Below are 24,645 nucleotides of genomic sequence, written 5' to 3'. Positions count from 1 at the left end.
CAAAAATATATGGATATTTTTAAATAAAAATTGTTAATAATTAAACAAATTGCTCAAAAATCTTTACGTACAAATATACTCAATTCGAAATTAATTCACTTACCCATGTTGAATAGCATTTATAGATTTTTATGAGCAACCGTTTTCCATTACTACACAAACTTTCTTCACTTGTAATATTACACAATTCTTGATTCAGCTTTTTCTTCAGTTGTCAATAATTTTCATAGAAGAAACTTCTTCCGTACGATTGAATTATATTCACTTCATTGGAAAACCGCTTTGTATAAAGATGATTTCTGATAATTCTCCGCTCAGCAGCGAACACTCTGAAGACGATTCGTTGCCGTCCAATTACCATTGGCTCCGTTTCAAATGGATGTTTTGGAAAAATTGCTGCATGCATTGGAACACACGCTGGGAATTTCTATTCGCCGTACTTATGCCCAGCATATGCAGTCTCATAGCAGTTATCCTGCGCATTAACATACCGGCCGAACACCTCACAACCATAACTTATGGCGATACGGACATTCAAAAGGCATGGAGGAACGTGATTCGCGAAGTTGATGAGCGCGGAGGTATTCTAGAAGAAAGTTTTGATAAGTAAGTGTATACATATTAAATGGAATATACGAAGATTTTAGTAGTTATATGTCTGTGTTACACATGACAGAATTTTAAACTATGTCAGACTGTTTTCCTTTACTATCGATAAGACAAGTCTCAACTAAAAATGATTGGCATCGAATTACACTTTATCAAGCTACCAGATACGGAACATGAAGACCCAAGTGCTTAGCATAGAATTTGTATAGGAAATAAGGGTCAATATATAGGATATGTTAGCAAAACTAAGTGTACATAATTTCCTGAGAATAATGTGAACACTTGCCAGAAGTGGAAAAATTACGATACTTCTCTTAGACCAGTGCTATTATTAAAATAATTTTCACTACTCTGGTTGACTGTTTGGTCATTAACTAAGATATCATGAAAATAAGTCGAAATGTTGCAGGTTAGGTCCAAAGAGCCATCTATAACAAGAGTAGATGAGATCAGTCTATAGCTTCTTGTCTATTGTCAATATAGTCAATATAGTAGCTATTCATCTTCTAGTAGTCTCCCTGCCTGACATAATACTATTTGATGCTGAAACTCAGTACTCTTGTCATCCTAACTCCCACAAAGCCATTATATCGATTACAACCTTCTGTTTGATTATTTCTGATTTGAGAGATTATATTATGTTCTTGTATGTTTCTTTTTTTGTAAATTAAAAATATTACAACGAAGTTTGAAGTTTGTAATAATACTAAGTTTAGTCTTTCAGTGTTGCCACCTTAAGTTAAAAAATATATACATATTAAAAATAAACAGTGTTGCCACCTTTACTCAAAATTAAAGCTTGTGTTTTTTATGTAATTAAAAAAATATCAACGCAATTTTTACTTTACAATAAAATTAAATTTAAAAACTTTCTCTTGCAGTGTTGCCACTTTAATCGAATTATAAAAATTATTTACTTTTTGAAAGAATAAAGTATGTACATCAAAAAATCTTCATTAAAAAAACTTAAAAGACGAAATGAAATTTTACTCAAATTGAAAGTTTGAATAATTGACTTTTTGAAAGGATGAAACTGCATAAGAGTGCGTGTTTTTATGTAAATTGAATAAAAATGGTAACGAAATTTGAACTTTATGGACATTAAAGTTCAAAATATCTCATGCAGTGTTGCCACCTTTACTCAAATTGAAAGTTTGTGTTTTTATGTAAACTAAAAAATGAGAACGAAATTTGAACTTTATAACAATACCGCGTTTAAAATTTACTTTTGTAGCGTTGCCACTTTAATCGAATAATAAAAATAGTTGACTTATTGAAAATATGAAAATGCATAATCGTATTTAAAAACATCTTTGAGTTAAAAATAGTGCGTATCAAAATTTAATTTTGTAACGTTGCCACCTTCTTCGAATCAAAAAAAATAATTGACTCCTTGCAAGTATGAAATTACTTAATCGTATCTAAAAACAGCTTGAGCTAAAAAATGTATACATATGTATGTATACCCTTGCAGTGATGCCACCTTATACAAATTATACAAATTATTGACTTTTTGAAAATATGGCAAAACATGCTATATTAAAAAGTCTTGTTTAACCTGTTTTTTTTATAATTCTACTTTATTCTTATTGCGCTCTTAATGTTTGCTTTCTCCAGTCCAGTACATACTCCATATGTACCACTCCTCGCCATTGCGTATGCGCCAGATTTCGAAGCAATTAACAACATAATGGAGTTCACATTTAATAAGTTCGATTGGGACAGCCCATTTATAACCTTTAACACATGCGATGAACTTCGCAAGAAGATGAGGACCGAACACTACTTTGCTGGAGTTTGTTTTAATGAAGACGTCTTTAACGTTGAAACTGAATCCATATATAAAATTGGCATATATCCAAATCGTTTGGATTACATTATTATATTTCCCAGCGAGTTGCGCTTATATCAGGAATATATAGGCGAAACCTGGGACACAACAAATGTATATCCGAATTTAGGGCAGCAAGAACGTAAAGGTGGTCCAATACCATATATAACGGAAGGTTTTATCATGATCCAGAAGTCGATCTCAGAGGCTTATATAAACTTAACTTGTAACGTCACAGTCGAAAACGATATTGTATTAAGGAAATTTCCAAAAGCCGAGCGTTATTATGATCCACTTTCGGAAATGTTGGAGATGCGTTTGTCATTATTGATATCCATGGCATATATCACTACAATATTGTATTTATTACGAGTGGGTATTTCCCAGCTATGAGCATGTATTTTTTGATAACATGATTAATGTATTTTCAGATTTTGGTCAATGAACAGGACCTCGGCTTAAATGATTTGCTAGCCACTTTAGATGTGACCTATTTCCTGCAGTTTTATAGCTGGTTTACCTTTTCCCTAATCTCATTATCTATTGGTTCGGTTGTCATGATCCTAATTTTAAAGGTAAGTTCGCTAATCACTAGCTTTTAGTAAGTGAGAATACATTTAAATGAAAGTTTAAGTTATGGAGCTAGAAAGTGTTCTCATCGTTAGAGGTTTCTAAAAATTTTATTAAATATAGACTTGCATCTCGAAGTGACACTAATAACAAATATTTCCCATTTCTAAAACCATTTCAGATTCCTTGGAACAGTGGCTTCTGTGTCTTCAGCAGAACGTCTGCTACATGCTTATTTGCTCTCTTTACCGCCTATAATATAAATACACTAAGCTACTGCTATATGATATCGAGACTGATTCGAAACCGCGATATGGCCATTTGTGCAGCGCCCATTTTCTGGATCGCGCTATATTTACCATTTTCCATCGGCATCGATTTATTTCCCAACTACCATCCGTATGTTTGTTTATTTGGCAATACAGCTCTGGCCCTAGCATTACAGCATATATTTCAACTTCAATATCATGAAGGCGTTAGTTGGAATAATTTCTTTAAAACTCATTGGTCCACGCCACACCATGCTGTAGGCACCTATGGCATCATAATATGCGGCACGAGCATAATGCAGTCGTTACTGGGTATATGTGCACCGGTTATTGGTCGCATGTTCACCAAATTGATAAAAGAACTAAATCCTCGTAAGAAGGAGCGCGTGCGTATTAGTTCTGAAAATAACCGCTATTCGAAGACAATTATACTGGAGGTTCGAGCAAATTTCAAGGCACCAGCAGTGGAAGTATTGGCATTGACTGTGCAACTTGGTGAGAAATTTGTGCTCGATGAAGTTTCATTCAATTTGTTTGAAGATGAAATCACTATGTTAATGGGTCATAACGGTAGTGGTAAAACTACATTAATAGAAGTTATTGCCGGTCTTAAGCGGCCCACTTCTGGTAAAATAGTTATTAAAGAGACCACTGGTAATGGTGACTTTGGAAATTCGCGCGATTTTGTTGGTGTCTGTTTCAGCGATTCGCTGCTCTTTCGTAATTTGTATGTGGTTCATCAGCTGCTCTTATTTGGCAAGTTAAAGGGTCTAAATTCGACTGATGTCAAGAAAGAGACCACTAAATATTTAGAGGCATTGGAGCTGGACAAACACCGCTACACTCTCACAGAAAATCTAACATGTGGTCAGAGAACCAAATTGGCTGTTTCCTGTGCGCTTATTGGTGGCAGTAAGATCGTGCTGCTGGACGATATTGTGCTGAAATTGGATGTGCGTGACTACAAACTTATTTGGAAGTTATTGGAAAAAGAGAAGTTCGGGCGTGTTATATTGGTATCGACAAATCTAAGTCGTGAACCAGAGTTACATGCTGATAATATTATTATGATTGCTCAAGGACGTTTAAAATGTGCTGGTACTGCTCAGTTTCTAAAGTCCATGTATTGCTTTGGTTGCCATTTGGTAAGTTCCTTGCTTGGGATTGGATTCTGCAGTTTTATTATTGAAGTCCAACATTTCGTGTTAATAATTGTATAAAATATGTAAAACGACACACGAAGGACGGTGAATGAGATATTAGAAATCACGTGTCAGACTAGTTCATAACTCGAAACCTTATATGTTTCGCTATGTGCTTTAAAGCTTTAGCTTCTACTTTGGTGTCTGAGCATAAATGCTTTCAATATTACGACAAATAGCTAACATAAGTGGTGTGAAGAAGAAGCCAGTGGAAATCCAACTCGCGCCCATTCTTCTCTCTGCTCTGGCTGGCTTATCGACTTTACAGTTGCTTGCGATTCCACTGTGAGTCTGATAATGAAGTAGCTTGATGCTATTTACGGTGAGAGCAGACACTCTTTGAGCACATAATTAGCAAGCTTAGCACTAGTATTGCTGCTCTGCTGCCGGAGTAAAAGAGGCGACTCCCCGAAAGACGTTGTATTTCGTAGCAGTGGGCTACCACCTGCTTAAATCCGGTAGCCAAAAGCTAAGATTCTGATATCTTATATAAAACTTTCCCTCCAACCTTCCTTGCCAGCTTCAACCGATGCTTTAAAGACCTCACTCCGCCTCTTCTCCAACGACTTCTCGCCATTCACATATCCCTCTTCAGCACGTGAGCAGAGAAAGAGATGCCTCGTATTGGCACTGCTAAGCAGTTTTCCAAATTTTCAATAATGTAGTTGATTGTGCTCTTCTTGGGATTCCATCATATACTTTACTCCTTTTGTTTGCTTTACATAAGTTATTTTATGATTTTCTAACACCTTTTCATTCAATAGCTCATATCGAAATCTGAGAACTGTAAGTCCGAAGACATAACCGAACTGCTGAGCACTTTTTTGGAAGATATTGTGGTAGCTTGCGATCTTATATTGGAATTATCATATCATATCGAATCCACCAATGTGGAAATACTCGAGTCACTACTAAATGCGCTAGAAGAGGAGAAAGATAGGCTGGGCATTGTCAACATAACGATAATTGAAACACGCATTGAGGAACTCTTTTGTAAGCTCGGTGCCGAGCGACCCGCTTATGATGATCGTAAACGTTACTTCAGAATCTTCAATGGGCTAAGCATTACCGAGGGCACTGCCGACGACACGTTGTTCATGAAAGCGAATATAAAACATAAGATGAGTGCTTATGAAAAGTGCTTTACTCACTGGAGTGCCATGTTTTATAAGTTTGTCATCATACAAAATTCCTATGCACACTACTTACCGTTGTTCCTGCTTATGCCATTGATGACCATCATACTTTGTATAATCGGCATAGTGCCCGTAATCGAAAGGATGCCAGAAAGAGGGTGTGATATAAGCGATTACAAGGATGCCATAACTCTAATTAGCTATCCACAAAAGCCGAACATAAGAATGACTTCATTTGCCGAGACATTTCACAAATATATGTATTGGCGTAATAGCAATGTTAAAGTCACATATATCAAAAATCAATTAATCGGCGAGTATATATTGTCACTACAGCGACAGCAGCCCTACAATTATATGGACGAAAAGCTAATACTTGGCTTGTCCATGACGCGACAGGTGGTGGGTTGGTACAATGGATATTTGCCGGGTGTGCCATCGCTCGTTCTAAATCTCATACACAACGCATTTCTCTGGTAACACAAACAATACGCTAACGTACGCCAAACACTCGTGAAAGTCTGCTTCAACATTTCCTTTTACAGGCTACTGCTAAATACGACCAATGCCAAGATCAATGTATCGCTGGAGTTGATGCCGATTGAAGAAGATATTGATGTTAAGGAATTATCGAATATGACATTCAACATGGGCAGCATAATGGCTCTGCAGCTGTCCTTTATTATATGCTACATAATATCTGTGCGGATAATTGCTTTGATTTCGGAGCGTACAAGCGGTTTTGAGGGCTTGCAGCGTTTGGCCGGTTTGAATGGCTTAAACTACTGGACAACCATGTTTTGCTTTGACATGATCAAAACATTTATCATTGTGGCCAGCTTCACCATTATATCGTGGTTCTTATTATGCTCAGCTTACATAACGACGGATGTCTTACGTAAGTATTACTGCAATTTTCGCCAAAGCATCACACCAAATGGCATTTCAAATATTCTATAGGTTGGGCATTCTTTCTACTATTATCGACGAGCGCTGCCTTAACTTCGACCAACTATATACTCAGCTGTTTCTTTTTCAAAAGTAGCTACGGTGGTTTCTTGAAAATTACGGCATTCCAGGCGCTTGGTGCCATCTTCTATGTTCTCTTCTCCAGAAGTTTCAAAAATTATATCAAAACTATAATGTTTCTACCACGTCTATTTCCCTTGTACTCATTTTGTAGAGGTTTCGAGAATTTGTATGACTACAATATACAATTGCAATTGTGCGAAAATGAGGACATCAAATTCGCCGCAGTGTCTTTCGAACATTGTAAAATGCAACCGAATTGCTGTGGTGAGTGTTTATTGTACAACAACTATGTAACATTGCGAAAATGTATAATTTCTTCAAATGCAGAAATGCCGACAATTTCGGTTCGCGAGGACATGCTCTACTTATGGCTAATTATCATTGCTGGCGCCATTTGCTTACTGATTTACGAATACCGTGATGTCTTTAAGCGCGCCACACCGTTTGACAATTAGTAAGTACCAGTTTTTTTATAGGTTATATAGTAAATAAGAAGTAAGAAATAAAATTGTTCAACTTTTCAAAAAGCGATCGTGCATTAGACGAATACAAACGACGACACGCTAGCGACTCTTATATGGTAGACAACGTCACAGCCGAAGTCATACACGTGCAGTCATTGAGACCGCGTATGCGTCACTACTTTACCGTTATTTGCGAAAATTTGGGCTTATTTCGGAAAAACGAAATTTTGGTGGACCGCCTATCTTTCACTATCAAACCGTAAGTAAAGCATGTAGCGCTTTAAGAGGCTTACATGGGTTTCCTCGCGCAGAAAAAAAAAAAAAACAATTTTCAAATATTTTAAATTAAATATTTTTTTCAAACTGCTGGTTAGTCGAAAAAGTCTTTTCGCATTTCTAATCAAATGTCAACTTGTTTTTTGCTTTTTATATTTATAATGAACTTTATTTAACCAAATATGTACCATTTCGGTCGACCACTTTTTGCCATTTTTCCGCTAGAGACATTATTCCACAAAAAACGTAAAAACTTTCTGGTTTCTCAGCGAAAAACTCCGAGATGTAATTTTCACAGGCTTTTCTTAAAGCAAACTTTACTCCATACTCCGATGGTGCAAAGTCAGGGCTATCTGGTGGTTCATCAAAACTTCCCAGCCCAGCTCTCCCAGTTTTTGCCGAGTCATAAAAAATGTATTTTGTCTAGCGTTGTCCTGATCGAAGACGAAGCCCTTTCTGTTGATCAGTTCTGGCAGTTTTCTTCGATTGCTTGCTTTAATCTCATCAGTTGTTGACAGTAAAATGTAGAATCAATCGTCCGACCAGGCTGGAGCAGCACGTAGTGGATGATTCCTTTCCAAACCCACCAAACCCACAGCATGACCTTTCGAGGCGTCAATCCTGGCGTCAACCTTGGTTGAGCTTCACCACTGTCGGATCATCATCTTTTTCGCACATTAATGTCGTATTTGATCCTATTTTCATCTCCTGTTACCATTCTCTTCAGAAATGAATCAATTTCATTTCGCAAAGAATAGCAGACATTAATTCGGTCCACTAAATTTTTGCCAGACAATTCATGTGGTATCATAACATCTAGCTTCTATTGACAAATTACGTAAAGACTTTTTCGACTACCCAATATTTATGATTCGAAGGATATACGCTTATAAATATTTTGTGGAAATTTCACAGGAAAATATTCAAATATGCAGTCATTCTCTCGGAAAGAAATGATAGCAGAACTCCTTATAGTATCATCTTAAATAAAAAATAATACGTGTTTCAATAAAGATCATAAGCTAGCTAACTAAAGCGTTGGACGAAAGCAAAAAGTGATAACTTTATTTTTAGCAGACATGATCGCTGTTGAAGACCCTTCTTTACTCAAGGCAGTCAAAAAGAATTTTTTCATGCGCATCCCAAGATTCAAACTTTGCCAGCTGTCTGTTGAATTTGTCCACGCTTTGCAGCGGTTTCAGCGTGTGCAGTCCACTCGGTTGACTGTCGATTGGACTTCGGAGTGAAATGATGGAGCCATGTTTCATCTATTGTCACATATCGATGCAAAATCTCAGCATTATTACGCTTGCATATCTCCAACCACTGCTCTGAATTATGAACTCATCGATGTTTCTTGTCAAGAGTGAGCAGCTGCGGCACCCACTTTGCTCAGAGCTTTCTCCTACATAAATATTCGTGATGATATGATGTATAGTACACATTCAGTTGATATCTTTAGAGTGTCTGCTATCTCGAACTACTTCACTTAATGGTCATCCAAAACTGTTTTGTTGACTTTTGGACGTTTATTGCATTCATAGCCTTCTGTGCTCATTTCACCACATCTAAACTTAGCATATCCATACTTGGTGGTTGATTTTGCAGCAGTAGTTTCCGGTAACTCGTTAGCAAGCCAAGCTTATGTCTAAACTGTATTTTGCCCGAACACACCCAATTTAGTTTTATCCATTGTTTTCAAATTTATACGCGAGCTTTTTGAATCCTATTAACGCCATCTAAGTGTTAGATCGAAGATCCAATCGACCTGTTATATAGACGAAGTCGTGTGCGAAAATTGTCTAGGCCGTATCTGCAAAACTATCTTTCGGAACAGATTCGGATTCTAGAGATGTAAGCGAACTAGATAAGATAATAAAAATATTACTTTTTCGGCGCCGTAAAACCCATTAACATCTTTAAAAACAACGCAATCAACACTGCCTAAAAACTATTTCTAACAACTTTGCAGCGGTGAAAAGTTTGGCATTATCGGCACTAACTGTAACTATACGAATGCATTGCTGCGTCTAATTGCTGGTCAGGATAAACCAAGTTTTGGACGTGTCTGCGTCAATGCCGTACAAATGACGGAAGAGCGTAATCAGGCACTCGCCAATATCGGTTATGTGCCCACTGTTAGTTGTGTTCATACGCAGATGACTTGCTATCAGGTTTTGAAAATGTTTTGTACATTATATGGCTATCCACGGCATCAAATCCGTGAAATCGTTGATGATTTCGCAAGACATTTCGGCTTACACTCACACTACCATACACGTTTGTCACAGTGTAGTTCGGGTATAAGAGAGCGCATTTCCTATTCCATAGCGATCTTAAAGAAGCCCGCACTCTTGTGTATCGGCAATTTTAGTTGGAGTGTGGATCCGCATGGCAGACGTCAGCTTTATCGACTGATCGACGGCTTGCGTAAACGTGGCACAGCCATAGTGATTACGTCCGTTATGAATTCTTTTACCGAGATACTGTGCACAAAGATTGCGGTCATGCATGAGGGACGTTTTCTGCATATCGGCGAACCGCAAAAGATAGCGCATGCAATTGCGGCAGGTTATTCAATTTCGATGCGCATGAAGAAGACGGTGCAAACAGCTCAAGGCGTCACCTCGAAAGTCTACTTTCGCTTAACCGCTTTTATGGAAAAAACATTTCCCAGCTCCAAATTGATGTAAGTGCCGACAACAAATTTATATATATTCGTATGTAATAATAACATTTTCCATTATTTCAGAGAGGAGGGCACAATAATGAGATACTATATACCGTATCAGAGCACTACTTTGGGCACTTTATTTAAGATTCTGCGCGTGAATTCATTTCAGCTGAATATCGACAGCCTTACGATCACTAGAATCAACATGAATTATATATTCGAGTTGATAGCCGAGGATGCGCGTAAATCCAAGAGCTTATAAACACACTGAACCACCTGCAAATATAGCCTTTACATGCATCTTTTTTGAAACTTGTTTCGTTCGCTTACTTTTCATTTAGTTGAATTATAATTGAATTAATATTTTTAATATCTTGAATATACATTTTCACGTTCAGTTTAAGAAATGTTGTTCTTTTTTAACATTAGCACATTACATTAGGTCTTTTCAACAGAGTTTTTAGTTCCCAGCTTGGTAATGCGTGCTTCGGGAACTTCGAAATGGTCACTGCTGAATTTACAAACTCGTCTTATACCTCAATTTTCGAAAGACGCGCTGTCGTTTTCGATCTTCTCTGCGATTGTTAGGTGGATAGGTCAGATCAATATAGTTACTGTGGAGAGTAAAAAATCTCAGCTGAAGTCAACAATTCTGTTAATAGCTTTTTTTACAGATCACGCTTGAGTCGAGTAAAGCTGTCATAGTATTTTTGTTTAGTATTGCTTGACATTTTTACGCGCGAATAAAGTTTACAAATCGTTCAACTTTATTACAAAAATTCAGGAATGTGTTTCGCTCAACTTATGGTCAAAATAATGTCCCTACTCAGCGTACTATTTGCAACACCATCACCCACGCTGAGACGCATCATTCATAATTGGGAAATGTATTTGAACGAACGTCCAGCACGCAGTGAAGAAAATATAGCAGCCGTACCTGAGAGTGTATACGAAGACTGTGGAGAGTCGATTCGGCTCTGTGTGCAGCAACTCGGACTGACATATGGGACGACTTGGCACATTTTACGTCGAGACCTTAAATTGAAAGCGAACAAAGTGCAGCTTGTACAAGAACTGAAGCTGCTCGACCTTCTCAAGCGACAGTGGTTCGCTCTATGGGCTCTAAAAAGTTCCAAGAAGATCCGACAGTTTTCGAGCCAAATTTTGTTCAACGATAAGGCCCATTTCTGACTAAATGGGAATGTAAACAGGCAAAATTATCGCATTTGGGACGAAGAGCAAGCCAAGCTGCCATTGCATCCAGAAAAAACAACTTTTTCTGCACAAACTCGAACCAATCGCTCAGTTTTTAAGATGTCACTATGAAAATGTTCACACGCCCTTTTCTCCCCTAGAGACTGCTCATTTGTCGCAATCACCGGTTTTGAACTACTATAGCATTTAGCTGTCATAGAAACTGAACATTCGAAATTCAGTAGTCGCATGGAAATATTTTCATGACTGGGAGTTGCTTTCACGTCACGGCCAAGTTTCTTACTGAAACTTTGGAGAGGCTGATGGACTGGCACATAAGGGGCGCATTCCAAGTGACCATTTAACAGGAGCGCAACAAGCTTATCGTATAGGTAGATCATACTGTTCCGAATTCGACCATGCCATGGCTTAAGAAAGCCTTAAAGCCTAAAGATTTCGCTGTTGGAACTACCTAGATGTTGAGGCAGTCGAAAATGTCTTGCTGAACTGAAAACCGCTGTAACAACGCTAAGCCGAATTGAGGTTGAATCGAAGCTAAAACACCCTATATTCAGCACTTCCCACCGAAAGCAGTCTTCTGGTTCTACGACACCACAATCAAGTTCATTATATTCTGTGAGGTCTTTGTATAGTGGAGGGCCCTAGACACACTTGCAAAGAAGCTATAGAGCTTACAACAAGCAGCGTTGTTCAACATGTGTGGTCCTCAAAAGGACCTCCAGCCAAGGCACTTAATTCCATTTTGCATACAATGCCCATAGATATCGGCAGGTGTATGGTCGCAAAAGTTGCTATCAGACTCAAAGAATTTGGATTTCTAAATGAAGACTTATTGGATATTCGGAAATCCTCAGATGCTTTGACTTTATACCAAATCTTTTGGATCAAGGAGTTATCAAATTAAAATATAGCGGCTATTTTCTCTGCCCCCATAACTGCGAAGGAGTTGTGGGTTGGTAGAATATATTAGAGGAGAGGGCAGTGAGCTTCTTTGTGAATGGATCAGAGCTTGAGGGGAAAGAAGTGGCAATCCACTCTGATAACAGGACAGGGATACTAGACTTGAGCTCACTAACTGTACGTTCAGGACTGATTAAATCGTCGACCACTGTAAAGCTGCAGAGCAAGCAAGTGCGGATACCCTAGCTCCCGCATCCGCAAAAATAGAATGTGTCGGTGCTCTACTCTCTTCTGTGCTACTATTAGATAGCTTTTCTAAGCGGGAACTTGCAAAATATTTTTGGCAAAATATTGATCGCAAGAGATCAAGTGAGCTTTTTTCCTTCAGTAAGATTAGCCTCTGCCCAATTGTGGGAGTTCTAACAGGTCATTATTCATAAGGGGTAATATTCTCGACTCAAACTATCATTTTCATACATTACACTAGAATATTAATACACAGAAATTAAATGCCAAACAAACTGAGCTTCAATTTCCGCTGAGCATCCTGGCAAATAAATGTAATGCATGATGCATTTTTATAAAAAATTTCGGTACACATCTGCTTTACGTTATGCGCATAAGCAACAGAAACAAGCTGTTTCCCACCACTGTGCGCAACTGTGACTTGTGTCACTTGTGAAAGCAAAAAAAAAATTAAGTTTCAACTGTCAGTTGTTTAAATTAGAATTTTTGAATTTTTTTCAGTGAGAAATTTTTTTCCCAATTTGTATGATTTGAAACGTTTTTGCTGTTTGAAAATGTCATCGGACGGCTCAGCGCTGAGCACCGGACGCTCCGAAGAGCAATTGGAGCCGACCAACTACAATTGGCTACGCTTCAAATGGATGTTTTGGAAGGACTGCTTTATGCACTGGAATACGCGTTGGGAGTTTCTTGTCGCGCTGCTAATGCCGAGCCTTTGTGCGCTCATTGTCATCATACTGCGGTTTAATATTTCGGCTGAGCACATAACAGCCATGCCGTTTAGAATCGAGGATATTGATGCAAATTGGAAACGTTTGTTGGACATCATTGTGGGGCGTCAAAGTGCAATTGAAAAATATTTGGGCGCGTAAGTGACATGCTTATAATTTTGAGACCTTTTTTCTTGCTAATTTATTGCATAAATGCATTTGAATTTGTTTTTGCTATGAAGTCCTTCGTATAATGTGTACGCACCACAGCTTGTGATTGCCTATGCGCCAGATTTTGAGGCAATCGTTAATATTATGGCGTTGACGGACAGACTACAATTAAGAAGTGATCAATATATTAGTTACAAAACATGTGAAGAACTGCGCGCGAAGATGGCAACTGAGTACTATCTGGCCGGCATTTGTTTTCACGAAGGCGTCTTTAATATTGAATCGGAATCCATATATAAAATTGGCATATATCCGAATCGATTGGAGTATACAATTATTTTTCCAAGCGAATTGCGTTTATATAAGGAATATATAGGCGAAACTTGGGATACCAGATATTTATTTCCGAATGTTGAGAAGCACGAGCGGCACATGGGCTTCGTGCCTTATTTGGGTGAAGGCTTCATTTTGATACAGAAAACAATTTCCGAAGCTTATATTTATTTGACATGCAACAAATCGCTGAGCGATGAATTATTTCTGCGACGCTTTCCAATAGCCGAACACTATTACGATCCACTTTCCGAAGCGTTGGAACTGCGCCTGTCGCTGGTATTAGCTGTGGCATATATTTGCACGCTCTTATATTTGCTAAGGGTAATAGCGGTGACAAGTTCTATGTGAAAAGAAAACTAATCGCTAAACACATTTTAGATTCTAATCAATGAGCGTGAAGCCCAATTGCATTCCTTATTGGCGATTTTCGATGTGACCTACTTCATACAATTCTATAGCTGGTTCGTGTTCTCGCTGATTTCTATATCCATTAGCACCACTTTGCTGTTAATAATTTTAAAGGTATGTACTGTTCAGTTAAAGTAGTAATTTACCAGATACGAAATGTGGCATTCAGTATTAGTGATTTATCTGGGGATTAAAAAAATATGCACAAAAATCATTGAAAACAATATTAGAAAGCATTCGTAAGTGAAACTCCTTTAAAAATGGTAGCAAAATCGATCCAGTGCTACAAAACAATGTTTATAGTGAACGGGGTAAACGTGTTAAGTTTACCACGAAGCTTGTAATTCCAAGAAGAGAACGTCGAAGACCCTATAAAATAACATGCCACTTGAAAAGTCCCGGTCTGACACATAAACGTTGCTAGTAGGATTAAATCCATAGGATTTTTAGTTAGCTTGAACCTTCAAAAGACGCATATACAGGGTTTGTCCGGAAAGTAATAGAACTGATCTTCTTCCGCCGCGACTGTTCTTCGGAGCATGCGTGCACCGGCTGAATTCGGTCGAGGGCATTCCTAGCTAACGAACGAGCGACTGGTCAGTTGTCTCCGAGCTCTTGGAGAGTCAGGACAAACATTTTCGCGCGACGTGTTTCTGTGAGTGGTGCAAGCCGAAAATGCAGCGTTTGTTAGAGCAGAAGTACGCGATTAAATTTTGTGAGAAACACGGTAAATCTGAAATTGAGACGTTTAATATGATCAAACAGGCTTATCCAGTTACTTTAGCAAGAAGTGGTGTGTTTCGGTGACACAAGGACTTTTTGCAGGGTCGCAAAGCTGTCACTGATAAAGACTGGAAGAATGAGCAAATCCAATGTGAAAACGATGCTCATTGTCTTTTTTGATATCGAAGGCATCGTCCACCATGAATTAGTTTTACGTGGAAGTCCTTAAGAGACCCATCGGGGGGTTATCGGATCCGATAAGACATCGCAGCCGATTGACAGTTGTACCACGACAATGTCCTGGCTCACACCGCCTTTCTTGTGAACAGGTACCTAATCAAGGCCAGCATCCCAAGGCTTCCGCACCCTCCCAATAGCCAAGGTGACGCCCTCTTCCGAACGTTTTTTTATTTCCTTGCCTGAAAGGGCCGAGGGCAAGCATTTTGAGACAACAGAGGAGATCTAAGCAGCATGTACCTCGGCTCAAAAGGAGTCTATTTTGAAAGCTTTTAAAGAATTGTAATGATTGGTTAAATAATTTTTTTTAAATCGACTTAATCGTATTACTTTCCGGACAAATCCTGTGATAACTGATGAAACATAGCTCCAATATTTTATTTCGAAGTCCAATCGACAGTCATCCGAATGGACAGATCACGATGAGCTCGCTCCCAAGCGAGGGCTACAGTCGGTTAACGTCTGTAGTTTCGCCTGCGCATGGAATAATTTTTATTGACTACCGTGAAAAGCATCAAGCACTTTTACGTAGCGTTGTTCGACCATTTAAAAGACAAAATCTCCAAAAATCGGACGCATTTGAGAAAAAAGAAAGTGCAGTTTTACTAAAACAATGCACCGTGGCACAAGTCCATAGAAACGATGGCTAAAGTCTATGAATTAGACTTCGAATTGCTTCCTCATCCACCGTTTTCTTCAGATCTGATCTCCAGTGACTATTTCTTGTTCTCAGATCTTAAATAAATTCCCGCTGCGCAGAAATTTTCGTGGTTTGAAAGAGTGATGGCGGAAACTGAGGCCTATTTTGAAGTAAAGAACAAATCGTAAATTGAAAATTGTATCGAAAAGTTGAAGGGTCGCTATCGGTGTATTATTCTGGAAGCAAACCGTGTTGAATAAAAAAATGAAACTTTTCAAAAAAATGTGTTTAACTATTGTAGACCGGGAACTTTTCAAGCTTCCTTGCGGTGAAAGAATTTTTCAAATCCGCCAAAAAATAATTAATCCAATTATTTCCTCTTTGTAATTGTAAAGTATTAGCTATAATAAATACTGATAACAGTGAACTATGTCTTCATTACTTGATTTCCAGATTCCTTGGAACAGTGGTTTCGGTGTCTTCAGTAAATCTTCGTACACTTGCTTATTTACTCTCTTCACCGCGTTTAATATAAATACACTCAGCTACTGCTATATGATATTTAAACTGTTTCATAACTCTCATATGGCGATTTGTGCCGCACCTACTATCTGGATCATGTTGTATGCACCTTTTGCCATTGGCAATCATACGTCACCGTTGAGCGATGTTTTACATCCATACATATCTTTACTTGGCAATACGGCATTTGCATTGGCATTGCAAAATCTATTTAGACTTCAAACCCACGATGGTCTGAATTGGTCGAATTTCTTTAGAGACGATGGGCATTCGGTTTACTACAGCATCGGCTCTTACTCGTTGATAATGTGTGGTACGAGCATAATTCAAGCTTTGATTGGCATATTCGCACCGATTATTGGACGAACTTTGAGCAAACTTTCGAAAGTATTTAAACGCAAGCCACAACGCATACGCGTTAGCACAGACAGTAATCGTTTTTCGAAAACCATCATATTTGAGGTTAGAGCAAATTATAAAGCACCCGCCGTGGATGTGATGGCACTCACAGTGCAAGTCGGCGATACAATCATTATAGAGGATCTTTCATTCAGTTTGTATGAGGATGAAATCACTATGCTGATGGGTCATAACGGTAGTGGCAAAACCACATTATTAGAAGTTATTGCCGGTTTTAAACGACCGACGTCGGGCAAAATCGATTTTAAGGGCGACACTCTAAATAAAGAATATGGCAGCCCACGCGATTTTATTGGTATCTGCTTTAGCGATTCATTGCTTTTTTGTAATCTGTATGTCAAACATCAGTTAATGTTATTTGGCCGTTTGAAAGGTTTAAATCCAACTGATCTAACCAAAGAGGTGCATAAGTATTTGGTCGCTTTAGAACTTGACGGCGAACAGTATACGCTTACCGAGAATCTGACATGTGGTCAGAGAACCAAATTGGCTGTTTCTTGTGCGCTTATTGGCGGCAGTAAGATTGTTCTACTGGATGATGTTGTTCTGAAATTAGATGTGTGTGACTATAAACTTATTTGGAAACTATTGGAACGTGAGAAATTCGGACGTGTAATATTGGTGTCGACAAATTTAAGTCGTGAACCGGAGTTGCATGCAGATAATATTATTATGTTGGCTCAAGGACGTTTGAGTTGTTCGGGAACAGCGCAGTTTCTTAAATCCATGTATTGCTTTGGTTGTCATTTGGTGAGTTTGCCTAAATATCCATCTAGTTTTAATTGCGCTCATATCTTTCGCGTTTTATTTTCGTTATTGGTCGTGTGAGTCACATTGCTTGTTTTAAGGTATATACATGAAATTGTCTCTCATTATTAGGGATATCAATCTGAAAATTTTCACATATCCTTTTCTCTCCAAGGAGCCGTTCTTTTATCGGAACCTCCGATATCGGATTAAAATAGCATTTAGCTGTCATATAAAATATATATTTTTTCTCGACAATTTCGACAAGATATCTGTTTTAGATTTTTTTAGATCAAGACTTAAACCTAGACTGAGATCTATACCTATACCTAGACCTAAACATAAATCTACCAATATAGACCTAAACCTAGACCTTGACCTAGATCTAGACCTTGATCCAGACATAGACCTAGATCTAGACTTAGATCTAGACCTAGACCTAGACCTAGACCAAGACCTAGATCTATACCTAGAACTAGACCTAGACTTAGACCATGACCTATAGCATATATCTGCTATTCAAATTGAACTTATATCCCTGTGTGGAAAACTTTTTTATTTGACGAGATATCTCCGATACATTTGGCACGGATTATTTTCCCAAGTAATGATACAATGTTTTTAGAATCGAAAGTTCCTTCCATACTGTATATTTCTTTCCATTTCATTATTAATACTTTTGTTACCTATGATCTATAGCTTATATCGAAATCTGAAGAATGTAAGTCGGAAGAAGTTACCCAACTGCTAAGCCAATTCATACCGGACATTGTGGCAGCCTGCGACCTTGTGCTGGAATTATCCTATCACATTGAATCGTCTAACGTTGAAGTGCTCGAAACTGTGATCAGGGCATTGGAAAATGCCAAAGATGAGCTAGGCATCATCAATATAACGATTATCGAGACACCTGTTGAGGAGCTCTTTTGTAAGCTAGGTGCTGAACGACCCGCATACGATGACCGTAAACGTTACTATAGAATTTTCAATGGTCAGAGCATTGTTACCGATGACTGCAATGAAGAAGCAATTTTCATGAAAACAAATATACACCGTAAAGTCGGTGTCTATGAGAAGTTATACAATCAATGGACTGCAATGTTTTACAAACTATTTATTATTGATAGTACATATTATATTCTGATTGCTACAGTGCTACCGATATTTTGCTTATTTTTCTGCGCAACCGTTATGATACCTTATATGAAAGTAGTACCGGTTTTGGACAACGGCATTAATGATTACAAAGAGGGAATTACACTGCTCAATATTGGCGCGGAGCCCGATAGTGCCATGCAATCCTTTGTCGAAACCTATAATCGCTACATGTATTGGCGAAATAGTAATATAAAGATAAAAAACATTAAAAATCAATACATTAATGATTACATAATGAATCTCGAACGCGAGGAGGGTCAAAGTCATTTGAATGTAAACATGATACTTGGCTTGTCCATACGTAATCATGTGATTGGCTGGTTTAATGGTTATTTACCAAATGTCGCGCCGGTTCTTTTAGACATTCTGCACAACGTGTACCTTTGGTAAGTGCAATACGAATTCCGGTTTTCAATTTTTGCCAAAAACTGTAATATTTTTCCGAAACATGTAATACAAGTAAGAAGGTTTAAGAGTGGATGACTAAGTATTACCATTATTTTTCAGGGACTTGCTGAACACGACCAATGCCAAGCTAAATGTCTCGTTGGATTTGTTACCACCAGAGAGTAATGTTAACATGAGAGAAATGTCTCCAATGCGTTTCAACATGGGCAGCAGAATAGCATTCCATATGGCGCTGATCATGTGTTACTTGTACTCCGTACGTTCCATCAATTTGGTCTCAGAACGTATAAGCGAATTTGAAAGCTTACAACGCTTGGCTGGTTTAGATGGAATTAATTATTGGATATCCATATTTATTTTTGATATAATCAAAATTTGCATTGCTTTGACAATTATCACATTCTTGGGTTGGTCGGTGTTGCCGTCAAAATATATAACACCGCTACTTTTCCGTAAGTATGATGCCCAAAAATGCATATGTGTTATATGAGATTAACATGGAAGGTTACTTTATCCATATATAGTATATGTATATTGGGTTCTTTACTAAGTAATTTCGTTTGATGACAAAAGCTGATATTATTAAATTTTTTTGAAATTGGATTCGTCGCGTTAACGATTATGATTTGCTTATCAAACAACAGTACATATGACAAGAAACGGGTCAATACTTTCTTTAGAATTTGTTTGACAGAAAATATTTTGTAATCGAAAAAGTATTTTTGTATTTCAATAGATGTCGTAGTAGTCGTATATCTCCAGTGCTACCGAGTTTCTTAAAATTATTTATTATTTTTAGTTTTGTTTACAATTATTTTGGAAGTGTGACAGTTCGATTTGTTTCTGACAATTCAACGCTATCGTTTCATCATTTCAGGCTGGTGCTTTGGTTTGCTGGTGCTGGCGAGCATTGCTGTGGCTATGACAAACTATGTTTTGAGTGCGCTATTTTTTAAAAACAGTTTCGGCGCATACTTGAAAATTTCCTCAATACATGTCATTGGCATCGTGTTCTTTATAGTGTTTTCCAGAGACTTCAAACCTTATGCCGATCATTTACTATTCATACCACGCATATTTCCATTATATTCATTTTGTCGAGCTATTGAGAATCTCTACGATTTCAATGTACGGAGTCAAGTTTGCAAAGTGGAAAATATAAATATTGCTTCTGTGGTTTTGGGACGTTGTCAACGGATTCCCAACTGTTGTGGTAAGTTGTGAACTTTTTTTCAAACAAATAGTTTCTTAATTACGTGATTTATAATACAGAAACACCTAAAATTTCGGTGGACGAAGATATGTTTTACTTATGGATGATTATAGCTATCTCCTGGTACATATTATGCATATATGAGTACAGGTATTTCTTCAAGACCAGCATACCCTATGACAACTAGTAAGTAGTTTAGAGAATAAAAAGGAAATAATGAAAAGCGTTATTAAAACAATTTACCTAGCGAGCGTGCATTAGAAGAATACAAGCGACGACATGCTAGCGATGCTAACGAGCCGGACAACGTCACAGCCGAGGCCATACACGTCCAGACACTTCGTCCCCGTTTACGCTATTACTATTCCGTAATTTGTGAGAACTTGGGTTATATTTGGAAGGGGAAACTTTTAGTGGATCGACTATCTTTCACAATTAAACCGTGAGTATGATTTACAAGACCACACACAATTAATACAAAATTATCAAGTAAAACTGTTTTTCTTTTACCTGTTTAGTGGTGAAAAGTTCGGTATCATCGGCACTAACTGTAATTATACGAGTGCATTACTAAGACTCATCGCTGGTCAGTATCATCCAAGTTTTGGACGCGTCTGCATTAATAGTGTACAAATTACAGAAGAGCGCAATAAAGCGCTCGCCCATATCGGTTATGTACCCACGGTGGGTTTCGTACAGCCGCAAATGACTTGCTATCAGGTTTTGAAGACATTTTGCATACTCTATGGCTACCCACGCCACCAAATCAACGATATTATTGAGGATTTCTCCAAGCATTTTGGATTACACTCACATTATCACAAGCGTTTGTCACAGTGTAGTTCGGGTATAAGAGAGCGCATTTCCTATTCCATAGCAATTTTGAAACAGCCCGCACTATTGTGTATCGGTAATTTTAGTTGGAGTGTGGATCCACATGGCAGACGTCAACTGTATCGTCTGATCGATGGTTTGCGTAAACGTGGCACCGCCATAGCGATTACGTCCGTTATGAACACTTATACCGAGATACTGTGCACAAAAATTGCGGTAATGCACGAAGGTCAGCTTTTGCATATCGGGCGACCGGAGCAAGTAGCTGAAGCGGTGGTCGCGGGTTACTCGGTTTCAATGCGTATGAAGAAGCAGGTGCATACGCCGCACGGCGTCACATTGAAGGTGTACTTTCGCTTAACTGCTTTTATGGATAAAACATTCCCGAATTCTAGATTAGTGTAAGTTATGTCGCGCAGCCCAAATTTGTATATGCTTAATGCGATAAAATTTTTGGTTTTATGCTTGTAGGCAAGAGGGTACTATCATGCAATTCGTCATTCCATATCAGAGCACGACGTTGGCTGTTATATTTAAGACATTGCGCTTGAATTCATTTCAGCTGAATATTGAGAGTTTGTCGATCACTTCGCTCAATATGAATTACATATTCGAACAGATAGCTGAGGAGGCTACGAAATCGAGGTTCACTTAAATATTTCTCTTGAAGTTGTGTTATCATCTTAAATGTGTTTAAAAGTCAGTTTCTCAAAATAGATTACAAAATGTTTTTTTTTTTCGTTTAGCGTTTTTTGGTGTTCTATAAACGTTGCAGATCAAATAATATGTATGAAATGTATGGAGTTTCTTTATTTAGATGAAATATTGTTCTAGATCTAGATCTAAGTAGAGGGCTAGGTTGAAGTTTAAATTTAGGTCTAGCTCTAAGTCGAGGTTTAGGTCTAGGTCTAGATCTAGGTTTGGGTCTAGGTCTAGGTCTAGGTCTACGCCTAGGTCTAGGACTAGGTCTAGGTCTAGGTCTAGGTCTAGGTCTAGGTTTAGGTCTGGGTCTAGGTCTAGGTCTAGGTCTAGGTTTAGGTCTAGGTCTACGTCTAGGTCTAGGTCTAGGTCTCGATTTACGTCCAGGTCTAGGACTAGGTCTAGGTATTGGGCTAGGTCTAGGTCTAGGTTTAGGTCTAGGTCTAGGTCTACGTCTAGGTCTAGGTCTAGGTATATGGTTAGGTATGTTTACCCTTTTCCTATACTCCAGGCTTAAGGAGATTGATATAAATTTACACTACTCTAAAAACATTTTTAGATTACTAAATGCGGATATAGAGGCATGAACGCAAATTCCTGCAATAGCCCCTTACACTCATAAATTTTAAAATTACAGAGCTCTCAGGTCTACCGTTATGTTCCAAAATTTACATTCAGACTTACTCCTCTCTCTCAAAAGTGCCAGCTATTCATACAAACTTATTTTGTCGAAAACTCGGTATATTTCTAACCAAACCTTTTCGAATTTTCCTCCAAAAACTGCTAGCCCGAGTGGCTTAACGCCCATTCCCGTTACAAAAAAAAAAAACAACAACAACAATAATAATAAACGTTCATTTATCTATGTGGTGCACATAAATTGAGTTTCTCCGCACTATCGCCACACTGTCATCGCCGTTGCTCTCGCCGCAACTAAGCAAAGTGCGAAAAGCCCTTAAATTATGCAAGAGACATTAGCGTGGATTATTGCACAGCAACGCTATCAAATACTCCCACGCTCAGTTGAAAAGGAAAGCAACGTTGAAAGCCATATTTTTGCGTAATTGTGCTACAGTTCTGGGACCCCAGCACTTACCGCTAGTCGTGTGTCATAGCACGGAATACTTAATGCACTTCAAGGTGGGAGGAGTTTAGTGTGCGTTGGCGCTAGTTTTAGGCAGCGTTGCAGTGTGGCAAGCTAGAAAATGCGAACAAAGGGCAGCCGAGCAATAATGAACACTTTCAAACACTTTCAAAGTGTGTTGACGTTGTAGTTGGAAAAAGGATAGTGAAAGGCGTTACATGTTTACGGCCGAGATTAAGGTTTCTTTGTCCAACCGATCGCTTTAAGTCACGAAAATGGGAGACATTTTTTTTTGGAAAGTTTGCAGGCTTCTGATACTAACAATTAGAACAAAAGATAACGCTAAAATAATACATCTTACTACAATATAAGGCAGGGCAGAGAAGAACTTAATCCCAATTTTATTTCACAGCTTTAATTTTTTAGTTTTGTCTGCCCAATTTCCCTTTCCAAACCACAGTGCGTCGCTTCTGCCAGTACCCCCATCTGCCCTTTCTCATGAAAACTCTTTCTACGTTGTGGTTTTGGTAACAACGTTTGATTTCCCAACCTCTCATACTTAAAAAGTGAACAATAAACATACTTCCTAGCTAAAACTTGTTGAAGTAATTTTTTTCTTGTTTCACTAAGTTGCGTCAAAAGTTTTCGATGTGTAGAAAGTTAGCTGTTTACAGTATCTCTCTCGAATTTTGCCTTACACCATTCCCAACGTGTCTCTTTCGTGCGTTGTTTGTCAAGGGCAGAAATCACAATATTTATCACAAATATGGTAGAATTTACTTTATTGCATACATGTCCCAGGGTCCCTTCTCCTGTAGTCAAGAAATGTATCATAAATTAACCCAATCGTCGGAGTGATCTATTCCAAGGTTTGTTTTTTATTTGTAAGTTTCATTGTTTCGAAAGAGTACTGAACGTTTTGGTGTTCATCTTGATATTGGTATTGGTGTTTGTCTAGGTCTAAGTCTAAGTCTTGGTCTTAGGCTTGATTTTGGCCTTACTCCTGGTCTTGGGCTTAGTCTAGATCTATGTCTAGCTCTGTATGAAATTATCGATTTCTTCACTAAATATTCTAATATTTTAACCGCACAGAGATCTGGGTCTGGGTCTAGGTCTAGATCTGGGCTTAAGTCCAGGTATAAATCTAGGTATAGATCTAGGTCTAGGCCTAAGTCTAAGTCTAGGTCTGGGTCTAGGTCTGGATCTGGGTCTAGGTCTAGGTCTAGGTCTAGGTGTGGGTCTAGGTCTAGGTCTAGGTCTAGGTCTAGGTCTAGGTCTAGGTCTAGGTCTAGATCTAGGTCTAGGTCTAGGTCTAGGTCTAGGTCTGGGTCTAGGTCTAGGTCTAGGTCTAGGTCTAGGTCTTGGTCTACGTCTAAGTCTACATCTAGGTCTAAGTCTAGGTACAGGTTTTGTTCTAGGTCTAGGTTTTGTTCCTAGTATTGCCTTGGTACTCGCCTTGCAATTTTTAAAATTATCGACATCTTCACTAAATGTTTTAATATTTTAACCGCATAATATTATATGACATTAATCACAGAGAGTAGACTACTGAGGAATAATATTACGAAACACACTTGAAATTAATGTAGGAAATTACTCAAATTTTACGAGCAACACAAAAGAATGCATTGAGTTCACAGATGTTGAACACAAAACAGTAAAACACACTAAAAGAAAAAAAGACGAAAATCAAAAATACAAAATGTAACAATTTTAGACGAAGACAGAGCAAAGTAGAAGCATTAAAATTACTGCTGAGTGAAGTTTCTGTGGGAAAAAGAAGCAGCGCTTAAGCAGAACATAACCTATTCCGTTAACAAAAACAAAGTATGCAACATGACATGCAACTAAAAGGTAATAGCAATAAAGTGGAGTGAGCGTAATGGCAAGTCCAGAGCGACACAAACATAC

General features: G+C 38.2%; 2 protein-coding genes across 2 annotated transcripts; both read left to right on the top strand.

Annotated features, from left to right (window-relative positions):
* The first annotated feature begins 286 nt into the window (after positions 1 to 286).
* On the top strand, positions 287 to 10,358 carry LOC120769656 (ATP-binding cassette sub-family A member 12-like). The gene is made up of 11 exons (XM_040096761.1): positions 287 to 606; positions 2,227 to 2,812; positions 2,872 to 3,015; positions 3,192 to 4,424; positions 5,246 to 6,093; positions 6,163 to 6,515; positions 6,578 to 6,913; positions 6,977 to 7,103; positions 7,178 to 7,372; positions 9,362 to 10,078; positions 10,142 to 10,358. The coding sequence occupies exons 1-11, from the start codon at positions 293 to 295 to the stop codon at positions 10,323 to 10,325; spliced, it is 5,037 nt and encodes a 1,678-aa protein (XP_039952695.1). The 5' UTR covers positions 287 to 292; the 3' UTR covers positions 10,326 to 10,358.
* Positions 10,359 to 12,978: 2,620 nt separating this feature from the next.
* Positions 12,979 to 24,286, top strand: LOC120767665 (ATP-binding cassette sub-family A member 3-like). The gene is made up of 13 exons (XM_040093838.1): positions 12,979 to 13,292; positions 13,377 to 13,962; positions 14,020 to 14,163; positions 16,103 to 17,341; positions 18,038 to 18,882; positions 19,004 to 19,356; positions 19,782 to 20,117; positions 20,177 to 20,303; positions 20,365 to 20,559; positions 20,636 to 21,352; positions 21,423 to 21,596; positions 23,827 to 24,181; positions 24,272 to 24,286. Exons 1-13 carry the CDS (start codon positions 12,979 to 12,981, stop codon positions 24,284 to 24,286), a joined length of 5,400 nt encoding a protein of 1,799 aa, XP_039949772.1.
* Positions 24,287 to 24,645: the final 359 nt, after the last annotated feature.

Source organism: Bactrocera tryoni, chromosome 2, assembly GCF_016617805.1.
Source record: "Bactrocera tryoni isolate S06 chromosome 2, CSIRO_BtryS06_freeze2, whole genome shotgun sequence".
Classification (NCBI taxonomy): Eukaryota; Metazoa; Arthropoda; class Insecta; order Diptera; family Tephritidae; genus Bactrocera; species Bactrocera tryoni.
The sequence above is the reverse complement of the archived record's forward strand: the minus strand, read 5'-3'. Positions and strand labels throughout refer to the sequence as shown.